The sequence below is a fragment of the Rhipicephalus sanguineus genome, unplaced genomic scaffold (genome assembly GCF_013339695.2).
Source record: "Rhipicephalus sanguineus isolate Rsan-2018 unplaced genomic scaffold, BIME_Rsan_1.4 Seq10031, whole genome shotgun sequence".
NCBI classification, from domain to species: Eukaryota; Metazoa; Arthropoda; class Arachnida; order Ixodida; family Ixodidae; genus Rhipicephalus; species Rhipicephalus sanguineus.
Genome location: NW_023614146.1, coordinates 984,206 through 996,371, shown reverse-complemented (window position 1 = coordinate 996,371; position 12,166 = coordinate 984,206). Strand labels below are relative to the sequence as shown.

Genomic DNA, 12,166 nt, shown 5'->3' with positions numbered 1-12,166 from the left:
ACAGCTCTACATGGTGGCTTTTTATTCTTTTACCACCTTTTATAGCTGTATGAATTTTTCTTTGTGTCTTAAGACTAGCTTCTGTTGCTACGTGTTGCTACAAAAAGTAACGTAAAATGTGAAATCTCGTTTCGAGTCTCATACGCGCGAAAATCTCAGAGGCCATACTTTACGTTTTTGTTCAATCCGGGGCAGTGGGGCTGCAAATAACTGCGCTCATTGTCAAATTAGCTCACATTTTGCGCTACTTTTTGAAGCAACACGTAGCAATTGAGGCTAGTTTTAAGAAACAAAGGAAAACTGTCACAGCTATAAAAGGTGACACAAAGAATAAAAACCCACCATCCACAGGTGCGATTCGAACCCGGGCCTTTTGAGTGGGAAGCGGGCATTCTACACCTGCACCACTTCGGCGGAGCTGTGCGCAACTTTTAAACGACGACACATTGCAGACTACCGATCGCAGCGCCGCAAGCGGATTGACCCGTTTGGGCTTCACTTTACGAAGCTCGTTCCGGGCACTCCCCCATTCTAGTACACTCTAATTAGAACTAAAACAGGTAGCAATTGGCAATGCATTGTGGTTAATGCGGTTGCACCGTAAACTTCCACCATACGCGCATTATGCGCTGCTGCCGAGACAACCGCGCCCGGGAGATATATGAAGCCTTTGCCATCCATGCTGCTGATCATTCATGCGTCAGCTCCCCACCTATCACCCTAAGGGACTAAGATATTAAATATTTCCACAGTCGAGCGTTTCATGCTAGTTGATAAATCCGGGCATGTGCGCATGTGTTAGGAAATTATTCTCCCTCTCCTCTGTCTTTCCTCTTTCCAGAATGCGTATATATTTGTGCAGCAAAAATAAACGCAGTTCTTGGTAGTCAGCGCTAGTCCCGTTTGGTCTTTCTTGTCTTCGTTGTATCGCGCTGTTTGCTACTATGAATATGTACCAACAAGCTCAAGTTCGCACGCTTTTAAAGCTTTCAGTGTTCTCGCTGGTACGAAAGGAGAGAGAAAGCGCTTGAAGCGTGCAACAAAACCTGTAAGTCCGCTCGTGCATGACGGATTTTACAAACTTTTGCGGCAATCGATTCGTGCGGCAATAAGCTCTCTTAATGAGGCCATTCGATTATTACTTGGAAAAGTATTGCAGGGCCCCTTTAAAGAGCTGAGCTGTTAAAAAAATTACACCATCTCCCGCTAAAAAGGACCATGAGGCGATGCGAAGCCGGAGCACTTGCACGATCGCGTTCCGTTGGCGTTCGTTGGGCATGCTACCGACCTCGCGTCGTGGAACGCTACGCGCGTCGTATCTTCCATCTAGCCTGGCCGTTAACTCTCACAGGGCGAGCGGGGAACGCGGTCGACAGGCGGGCGAGAGGGGGGCAGCGTGGGAGAGGAGAGAGAAGCGGAGGGGACGCGCATGCGCTCGAGCTCATCGCGGCGTTGCGCAGGAGAGAATTGCGGCATGTCTAGCCCGCGTTTCAGAGGAAGAGTGGAAAGGGGCAGGGGAGAGGGGATAGGGAAAGTGGAGAGGGGAGGGGAGAGGGTGAGTGGAGAGGAGGTGTGGAGAGGGTATGCGCATGCGCAGTATGGGTGGTCACGCCGCACACCACCACCACCGGATTGAGCTCCGCCTTAAGATACTTCGCATATAAATTCCTTTCCGAAGCGCCCGAGTAGAGATGGGAACACGAGACCTGCTCCGCGGCGCGACGCCTTTAACCACTCCACCGCGAACATCTTCCAACACACTAACGGCGAGCTACTTATATACACCATTTACCGTTGGTGGTACGCAGATCTTTGAGGTGATTCAGCGTACCAGAGGCTCGTACATATCATCCACTAGATGGCGCAAAGGGCCAAAGAGCGCGCGATAAAGGGCGTCACCCCACCGGTCTATCGCCGAAGTGCGGCTTCATGGCCCCGGCTCCGTATTTTGACCTAGAGTGCATGATCGCTTGTGCTTGCGGGTTTGTGGTGGGATCTTAGTGCGTGTTGTGCTTTCATCGCGAAATTTGCGTTGATGTTTCAGCTCCACTGACGTGAAACCTGAGCAGAGGCGAAGCATGAAGTGTGCGCCAGTGTTTCCCACAGCAAAATCTTTAATATTTACTGCTTTACTCGCCACCCGTCCACTAACGCACCATGGCTGTGGAGATATACTTGAAGTGGTGTTTCAAATAGATGACTTTACTATAGAGAGGCACGTTTGTGTCTCTGGTTTTAGATAAATGAAGGAAGGGAAGTTCCGAGGGCTCGCTTCTTTGTTTGACGCAACCTTAATGAAAACCAGCTGGTAATGAAGCCAAGGAAAGTATTTGGGACGTTCTTAGTAATGTTCTAAGTGTGCCGTAACAATTTTGATATAGATGTGAAGAAATTAAAGAGGACGAAAAAGCAAGGTGCCGCTGGTAGAGAGCGAACAAGCGACCTTCGCATCCGAAGGCCGCAGTTTCGGTCCCTGCCAGCCGAACTACAATTAGGGACCCCTATAAAGTCCTTGGCTTCGTTACCTGCTGCATTTTATCGTGGTTTTAGATAACAAATTGGAGCTCCTTGATAAATTTCGTCGGGGATTTTGACACCGCTGCTAAGCCAAACATAATGTTTTAGGCAGTAACGACGAATCTTTCACTCATAATATGCATAGTAATGACCGGTGGCGAGTGGTGGGATTTACCCCATTTTCGTGGCGCATACCCGTTTATGATGGAATGAGACGACGACATGATACACTGACGTGACGATGGCATGACACGCCGACAAGGCGAGACCCTAAGGTGCATCGCCTCTAAAAATCCACTGACGTTTGCGATACTGCCTAATGCGAATTCTGAGCGTAGCTTCGTGTTGGGGGAACGCCAACTGTGTTTGAAATTTTGGCTTTCCGCAATGTAAAATTCGTTACATGTTGCCACAGAAACTGGCAGCGCTCCAGTGCTATGCGTTCGCTCTCTTTCGTCCTCGTTCGCTCTATCGGTTACGCCGACGCCAACGGCGACACCACTCAATGCAGGAACGGGCCCCTAAGAGCTGCGGTCTAAAACGCCAGCCCTGCGCGGCACGTGCATCACAGTCCCATCGAAAGCTGGAAGAGCGGCCTTTCTAGGCGCGTTCTGAACCCTTATGGGGCAACAAATAATAATTGTTGGGGTTTAACATCCAACACTTAGGACATGATTATCAGGAACGCCGTAGTGGAGGGCTCCGTAATTTCACCACCAGGGGCTCTTTAACGCGCACCAAAATCAAAGTAAAACTCTTGGGGCAACTAATGCAAGTACATATGCAAGGTATCCAGTACGCCATACATCATAATTTTAAATGCGGAGCATTCCTTAGTCGCACCTGCGTCGTCGGCGGCGCCGTCCACACCCCCGCTGCGCATGCTCGGCTCGTCTCGTGCCGGCAGCAAGCCTCTCCTCCCCTCTCCCTCCCTCCTCTCCGTCCCTCCCTCCTCTTCCTCGAACGCGGGCGGTGTGTATATTAGCGGCGGAGCGCATGTTCGGAATTCAGTCAAGGGCATCTTTACTTGGCTTTCGCTTGACTTGACGCTTTGCTTGACTCGAGTAGATGCGATGGAAGCAGCAGTACCTTCAATCAGCGTCCCACCACTCGTTGAAGGCAACGTTACCCCACCCTCACCGTCGTCGGCGTCAACAACAGCAAGCAACGCAGAAGACAAGGCTGCAAAGAGACCAGCATACGACGCTGAACACCAGCGTTTGAAGCGAGCTGAGGACCCGGAACTTCGTGCACGCTGGAGCCGTTCAAGTCGTACTTGGTGTGCCGCTTTCTGCGAGTCATGTGAAAGTATAATTTTGCTTTGCTCAAAATGGACATAAGCAAAACTGATCTTGCACAGTATTTCTAGCCTGATATTTCATTTTCTTTATGCCAAAAGAGAGCATGAATGACTTCACGATAAATAAATATTTATTTACATCTAACTTTGGATTAGTTACTGTAACACACATAAATTAACATATTGAGACGGCGGCCGTTCTCTCCGCAACGGCCAGTGACGTCTCATTGTTCCTGCTGCAACACGTCATACTCCGACATGGCCCACCTCGCGTGATCATCAGCGACCGCGGACGACAATTCACAGCGGATGCCGTGGAGGAGCTTCTTCTTTTATGTGAATCCCGCTTGCGTCACTCGACACCCTACCACCCACAAACGAATGGGCTTACGGAGCGCACCAACCGGACAATTATCAACATGTTGTCTATGTATGTCTCATCCGACCATAAGAACTGGGATGACGTGCTACCTTTCATGACATATGCATTCAATACCGTGAGCGCGTACCCCGCATCTCAACCACGCTGTGATGCTCGAAGGAGGCCGAGACGTATACGACTAAAGGCATGTTCACACCGGCGACTAGCAATGGTCGCGCGACTAAGTTGGTCGCAAACGGTCGCAAATGGCTGTTTTGGTCGCAGAGCGACTGCTTTGGCTCAGTCGCTCGCTGCTCGATTTTTCAGTCGCGCGACTGCAGTCGCAAATCTCGGAACCAATCACATGGGCAGGAACAGGACGTCAGCCTATTTTACGGGGCAACGGCAATGCAAGCTGTATACGAGCAGACGTGAATTCTATGTGGCGACCGATATAGCATGTGCATAATGTTAAGCGCAGTACTGAATTTACGAGGACGGGACAGGGAGTGACACACACTGTCCTGTCCCGTCCTCGTCAATTCAGTACTGCGCTTAACGTTATGCACATGTCGCACCAACAAGGCCAAAGATCCACCCTTGCTAAGACCGATATAGGTCGCACGCAGGTGTGAACATCGGTCGCTTTGAGTCGCTTTTTGACAGCCAGTCGCAAACGGTCGCGCAACCGTTGCTAGTCGTCGGTGTGAACGATCCTTGAAGGGGCCGTTTATTTGGTCGCGAAGGTGAGCGCAGGAGCGGCCAACAGGTTGAATATCCCAGCGTCGTCGTCTTCTTCTTCAGCTGCCTCGGAGCGGCCAGCACGTTCACCGGCCTTCGTTTTTTTTGTCCATATGCGTAACATTCCTCTCCTCGCAGACGAAGGCCGCCGGGCGAGTAAGTCGGGTTGTCGCGGCGTGAAAAATTTCAAGCGGGCGACAATATTATGACATTATTTTTGTTACAAGAGACTACTGAGTGCCTTGAAATAACGCTGTGTGGATTCGACACATTTACAGACAGTTCTTCATAGGTAGAGTCTGAAAGAGTTGCCATCGATCCTGTTTTTTTTTTTTCATGTCTATAGCTTAAGCCACCGACGGCGACGCCGCTCAACGCAAGAACGGGCGCCTAAAAGCTGCGCTTTAAAGCGTTTAGGTGAGAGACATCCACTTCGAATCACAATAATACAGAGTGGGCCACCTGTACAAGAGGTAAGCTTAAGAGTATACGTTGTTGGGCTAGTTGGTTCATAATCTTCAAAATTGGCTAGCGCGAAAATCAACAAGGACTAAGAAGGAACACTGATGTACAGGACAGGCGCTGTACATCAGCGCCTGTCCTGTACATCAGTGTTCCTTCTTAGTCCTTGTTGATTTTCGCGCTAGCCAATTTTGAAGAGGTAAGCGTCGTTTTGTGGGCGTAAATTTCATGTGACAACATGTTGAGGTGGAGGGCCAATATCTATGAAGCCGACTCGGCGGGGGCCGGACGGCGAATTGAAATAGAGGGAGGGGGGAGGGGGGAGGGGGCTTGTTTCGCAGGCAAAGAAAAAATTCAGCGAATTGACTAAAATATATCAAACTGGATATAAATCATGTTTATGTTCAGCTCGCATGTCACAAGATCGCAATTTACAAACATAGGTTACAAGCACACAGAAGAAAAAAAGTCATTCAATGCGACTTTTGGTGCTGGACATTTTTCTTCATCTCGCAAATACCTAATCTTTCACCCAACATTTTATTGCGACAGCAATTATACGGACACTCCCGATGGCTTCTTGATGTAGGCGTCGATGTCCCCGTCATGTTCCGTATGAAGTCCTAATCGATAAGATCCTCCCACGCATCGTATGTTCTACCCGCGGGTAAAAGCGCGCGAGCGGGGGCGACGAACGCGGCTGAAGCAGGGGTATAACGAGCCGACACATCTCCGTCGCACGGAGGGCGCATGCGATAACATCACCCTGCGTGCGAAGCCTGCCGTCGATTGCTGCTCAAGCAGAGAGGAAACGCTCCTTCCGTCTTGAAGGAGAATGAAAGAAAGCAGAGGGGGAAGGAGGCAGGGGTTGATGTGTCGCTCGAGCAGCAACTGTGAACTTTGATAAGAAGAACACGGTCGCGATCGCTGGCGCGCGCGCCATCTCGTTCGGATCAGCTGACGGCCCGTTTACCCTATACGTGCTGTGCTTTCAATGCGAAGAGACTGCGAAAACCGCAGCTCTCCCTGGAGCGGCCGTTTTCCCTTACACCAGCGTTTTGTAGAGTTATGCAAGATCGGATACAAAATAGTGAGCTACCAGCAACATTTCTTATAACATTAAAATTTGTTGCTATCGCATTCATTCTTCGCCCTTGCGGCGAAACTGATTTTGTTGGACCTGGGCAATTAACGGAAGTGCGGGCGTTATGTGGCTAAGTGTGGAAGTGGGGGACAATGCCCACTGAAAGTGTCCTTTCCCTGTTCCTGTATAAGCCCAGTTGAGGTCAAAACTACCATGTCGGCCTTCAGATAGCAAGTGACAAGAAGGAGGGACTGGGTCCGACGTCGTGGCCAAAGGGCCGCATTCGTCCCGCGGGTGGCCGACCCCTGCTGTTCCATGCACCGGTGCTTCTTGTTCTGGCGAGGCATTAACTTTGTTACTGCTATAAACAGCGCAGTAAAACTGATGGAAATAGACCTTAGTTCGTTCTGTCTATATTTTTCCCGCTTTTGCGCTCTTTAGATCAATAAATATGTGTATCGATAAGCCTGGTGAACCGAGATTTTGAAGTTCTATCTCGAATAACAGATAGCTGAGCTAGTTGGTAAGTATTCTTTTTAAAAGGCAGGGCGTGCAAGCGCGGACACACGAAATAACTCAAGACTGTAGTAGGATTCATAGGCGGGCGAGTTGGAACTTATCCATCTTTGCGCAGCGCACGAAATTGACAAGGCACACAAGAGAAGAGGACGGGACAAGACACCACAAACACCGACGAAACGCCTCCGCAAACGATCGCCGCCAGAAGCAGCTCCACGCCAACTGCATGAGGGTAGCTAACCAGCATGCCGAATTCTTGTGGAGGGTGAAACTTCGTGAACTTCAGCCATCTGAGATGTGTTCTTATGTTTCACCGCAAAGTAACTCACCAGTCCTCGAAACAGCTGTCTAATACTCCTGCACATGGACAGCCTCAACCGCGGTTAAGCTAAATACGGTTACGATTAACCGCGGTTAGATCTAGCTACGCGGCAGACATAACCGCAGCTAGTCTCTTAACCATGGTTATTGTAAACCGAGCTAGGCTAGCACTCTCACAAACCAAGACGCTGACAAGATGGCGTAGCTGCGAGTACACCAGCCGTGAACCGGTGCTAGTTAATCGGCAGCTTTCACGGGAAGCGTCTCCAGTGAGCCAACAATAGCCAAGCAGAACTCGTTGAATACGAGGCTTGCCGTGGGAAGGCCAACAACACAGATTACTCCGTCCACGGCTGGGGTGGCGAACGGGTGTAGAATCATCGCTACGCGTTTCTTGAGGGGATTTGCTTTTGGGACTCGTCTTGTCTAGCCGCCTCGCAGAGCTGCAAACAATGAATAAGTAGTCGAAGGAGGAACGATTACATATACTGTCTTCGAGGTTAGCGGAGGTTTAGAAGTGTTCTATCTGCCCATGAAACTTGCCGAGGGTGTGGCCAAACTTCTTGCTGACCACATGAACAGCACGTGATTTCGTCAGCTTGCTGAGCTAAGTCCGTGTAGCAATGGCAAGCCCGCGTCGCGTTAACTGCGGTTAATCCTGCAAACCACGGTTAAGCCTAACCGCAGTTAAAGCTGCCTGTGTGAGAGAGGTATTAAATGATAGGCCCTGCAATACCCTCACCTTAGTTCTAACCAATACATTTTGAGCCTGCCGCGTACAATCACTAGGCTAGTCCCTGAAGAAGAGCGCCCCCACTGTATTTCAGACTGCATTGCAAGTATCAAGGGATCTAATATGCATTTTAGCAGTTCAGATCCTATTCGGCCTTTGGTTAATTATTGTGTAGAGAAGAAACTTAGGACAGTAATTTCAGATAAGAAAGGGTACTTCGTAATTATGCCGGACAGTATAATCTCAGAAAAAGCGTTAAAAACCATAAAAGAAAGATGTTAAGGCGGTAAAACTCAAACCATCGGTAATTAGGCAACGTGCTGTCGACCTTTTCTTAGGAAATAATCTAGACAGGATAGCTTCTAATGTCAAGAAGTCTAAACTGCTTACATTAGAATAGCTTTTTTAAGCGAAAACACATAAGAACTATTACGTAAACTTAATCTGCGCATGGGACGATACACCAGAGTAGAAGTAGACAGTAATAACGTATGGGCTGGCGTTCGTCCTGGCTGATTTTAGGTTAAGTTTACGTAATATGTCTTACCAACTAGCCCCCGAACAAACGCTACTCGAGTACATAAGGACGAGATTCCTTTTCGAACAAGTGTTTCTAAGAAAGGCGCCTGGCAATTCGCTGTATGTATTTACTTGAAGAACTGGTTAGCCTCTTTGAGTTTTTCACGCCCTTTTTGTATGCGTAATTCTCAGACGCTAGTTCAGTTTCTCTCAGAGGAGAACCCTGGTGATTGCAACGCTTTTAGTATGGATACTGAAGACCTTTATTTCTCCTTGCCACGTGAGGGGTTGTTAAGGCTTTTGAGCTGATACACAACCTTTTCGAAATGCGTGCTAGTGAGTATAATCTTTGTCACTTCTCTTCCTGCAAAAGTATTGTGGGTAGATACGAGCACACCACTTCCCACAGGAAACTCTATCAAATATTACAGGATTTAAACAGGGAGTTCAGAGTTAGGTCCTCCTATATTCGAAAAGATGTAGGTATTTGTGAGTTGGCTAAGAATGTTGCTCACCAAAAGCTTCATAGCAATAGCTTTTTTTGTTTGCCTGTAACCAATATGTAAATTGCAACCTTGTGACATGCGTGCCGAAAATATATATAGGCTTGATTTTTATTCCACTTTTGTACAGTATATCAATGCGCAGAACGTTTGTCCTTGCCTGAAAAGCACCTCCTCCCCGCTCACGTCGTGCGGCCCCCGCCGTGTCTGGTTCCTGCATCTCGGCCGTCCGCCTCAAAAGGTTACCGACCTCTGTCCTGGATATTCAATACCGCTGCTAACCGTGTATGCATGTAAAAGTCCCGAAGAAAAATAATTCAGTAAAATACTTCCGAAGCGCGGAATCGAACCAGTGACCTCTCGCTCCGCAGCGCGTGGCCCTAACTATTACGACACGAAGAGCAGACCCGTCAGGTAGCAAACAGTGAGCGTTATATACACATCCTTTACCGCTGGCAGTACTCCGAGACGGGAGGCGCCTATAAGCCTTTCTTCATTACCAGCGAGATGACGCGAGGAGGGCAACGGGCGCATTTAAGTTGTCGGCTAGCTCGCTCGCTTCTTCTAATATTTGCGCAGGGAGAACCTTACCATTCCGCTGTCTGCTCGCGTGGTTATCTCGTGGTGAGGGGAGGAGGGATGTTTTGAGCTTTCACGGTGATGTCCGCGTTGAAGTTACGGAGCGTACGAAAGTCACTCGAGCTCAAGGGACCCCGCTAAACGAACGAATAGAAGACGAGCGCCAACTATCAAGTGTCACAGCTCGACACTTGTAGCACGCTAGTTTCCTTCGCTGCTTCGGCCGCCTTCGCAACAGGAGCGCTGTTCAAAGTGAGAGTTGGTGAGCCTAACTTCGTATAGCATTAGAGTTTCTTGCTATCGCATTCATTGCTTGGCCCTTGCGGCCAAACTATGACTTTTTCGAGGCTGCCTGTAAGCTAGGTAAGATATGTGCCACAGTACAGAAAAAAGAATCAGCGGGTGATAGACAAGAAGCGGACTGACATGTTTCGTAAGACAAACCAACAGGTTTACTGATTGCCGTACGTGTATGGTGTTTAAGGTTCCATTTAGCGGCGACCACTCCTACGCAGGACAGACGGGCCACTGTATTAAGCAGAGAGTATATGAGCATAGGAGAACGATAACCGGCGGCTCATCTTCTAATCTATCTTTACATTTTAGAGAATGTCATGCACGCCAAAATTCGATGAATGCAAGCTTTGAACGCGCACAAGAATGAAGAAACGCGTCTAATGTTTGAGGCATGGCATATGAGTTATAGCGGTAGCGCATGCTTGAGCCAACCATCGACTAACTTGCATAAAGAAGAAATAAAATACCTTAATAGTTATCCTTCATGCAGACCGCCCATGCGTGCAGGAATGATAGGTTCGCCTGTTGCCTGGGCATGCGCAGATTCGTGCCTCCTTTCTTTTCCGCCGTTGTGCGCCCTTGCAGTCGGCGTGACTTCCTTCTCGCGTTTGCACTTTGAGAATTCTATCTCGACCATGAGGCAACATTTCTTACCTGCTAGGGGGAAAAACTGGCAGTACATGTCTTTGAAGGTGTTCTCGCTCACAAGGCCAGTGGGACAGGACTGCAGTGGAATAAAATGAAACACAAGAATGAAGTTACCAGTTCTCAGCATTTTGTGAATATTGGAATCGAAAGCGACATGCCATTTCAGCCATGCCTGTATTCATGTCTTATGCATAACGTATTTAAAGAATCTCTAAGATATAATGAAGGCAAAATAATCTCAATTCTTTCCGTTTACATAATCTAAAGCACTGCGTATATTCTTCCCAAAAAGTTATAAAGCGCTCAGACGATAAACGTCACTGTGGTAGCACACAGCGTCCAACAGCTATTTAGTCAAACAAAACTAATAAGGAAGACTGATAAGAGAAGCTGCTGAAAAGCTTCAGAGAAGCAGGCACTAGTTATAAACACAGCGACAATGCAACCATTTAAAATCATCAGGTCACACCAAGCATAGAGTGTAGTGCTAACGCTTAAGCAATATATGGTTGTCTGCGGGCAGGGTATTGATAGGCGCTACGAATCAAATGCTAGTATATTTCCCACTCGTTATCTTCTGTTGCTAAGAGTAACACTTCTGATCATATTATCTGAGGTATATGAAAAACACTGCTCGTGATCACAAGCAATATTAAAGTGTTTCACTACTTTTAACGTTTTATTTTAAGAGCAGTAGCGCTATTCGGAATGTACTAGAAAAACTGCATGCTAAACTTAGCTTTGCTCGCAGTACTACCAATGTGTGAGAACTTTCAAAACAGTGGAATACTGTGAAAATTGTAGGCTGGTCGGCAAGTGTAGCTTTACACCGTTCTTCGGCAACACAATAAACTAGGAGCTCATTTCCGGTACGCTTGACTGCTTTTTCATGTTATGAGCACGCATCCATCTGATCATTATTTAGAACATGTTTACCTTTTAGATGCGAAGTATCTTATGGCGGAGTTCAATCCGGTGGTGGTGGTGGTGGTGTGTGGCGTGACCACCCTTACTGCGCATGCGCATACCCTCACCACTTACCCTCTACCCTTCCCCTCTCTACTTTTCCTCTCCACTTTCCATTACCACTCCCCTTCCCCCTTTCTCCCTCTCCACATTCTCTCTCCCTTCTCCTGTCCACTTTCTCTTCCCCTCCCCCGATCCACTTTCCCTCTCCACTCCCACATTCCCATTTCTCCCTCTCCACATTCCCTCTCCCTTTTCCCTCTCCTTTCCTTCTCCCCCTCTCCACTCCCCCTTTCCACTCTTCCTCTGGAACGCGGGCTAGACATGCCGAAATTCTCTTCTGCGCAACGCCGCGATGAGCACCAGCGCATGCGCGTCCCCTCTCCCTCTCTCTCCATTCCTACGCTGCCCCCCTCTCGCACGCCTGTCGACCGCGTTCCCCGCTCGCCCTGTGAGAATTAACGGCCAGGCTACAGGGAAGACAAGATGCGCGTAGCGTTCCTCTTCGCGTTCCACGACGCGAGGTCGGTAGCATGCCCAACGAACGCCAACGGAACGCGATCGTGCAAGTGCTCCGGCTTCGCATCGCCTCATGGTCCCCTTTAGCGGGAAATGG

General features: G+C 48.7%; 1 protein-coding gene across 3 annotated transcripts in view; it reads right to left on the bottom strand.

Moving 5' to 3' along the window:
* LOC119375883 (Kv channel-interacting protein 4) overlaps nucleotides 1-12,166 on the bottom strand; it is a 380,219-nt gene that overhangs the window by 87,280 nt on the left and 280,773 nt on the right. For all 3 annotated transcript variants that reach the window (XM_049411313.1, XM_049411314.1, XM_037645918.2), the window contains one exon: nucleotides 10,591-10,660. In XM_049411313.1, coding sequence (XP_049267270.1) covers nucleotides 10,591-10,660 — 70 coding nt within the window. The remainder of the gene's footprint in view (nucleotides 1-10,590; nucleotides 10,661-12,166) is intronic.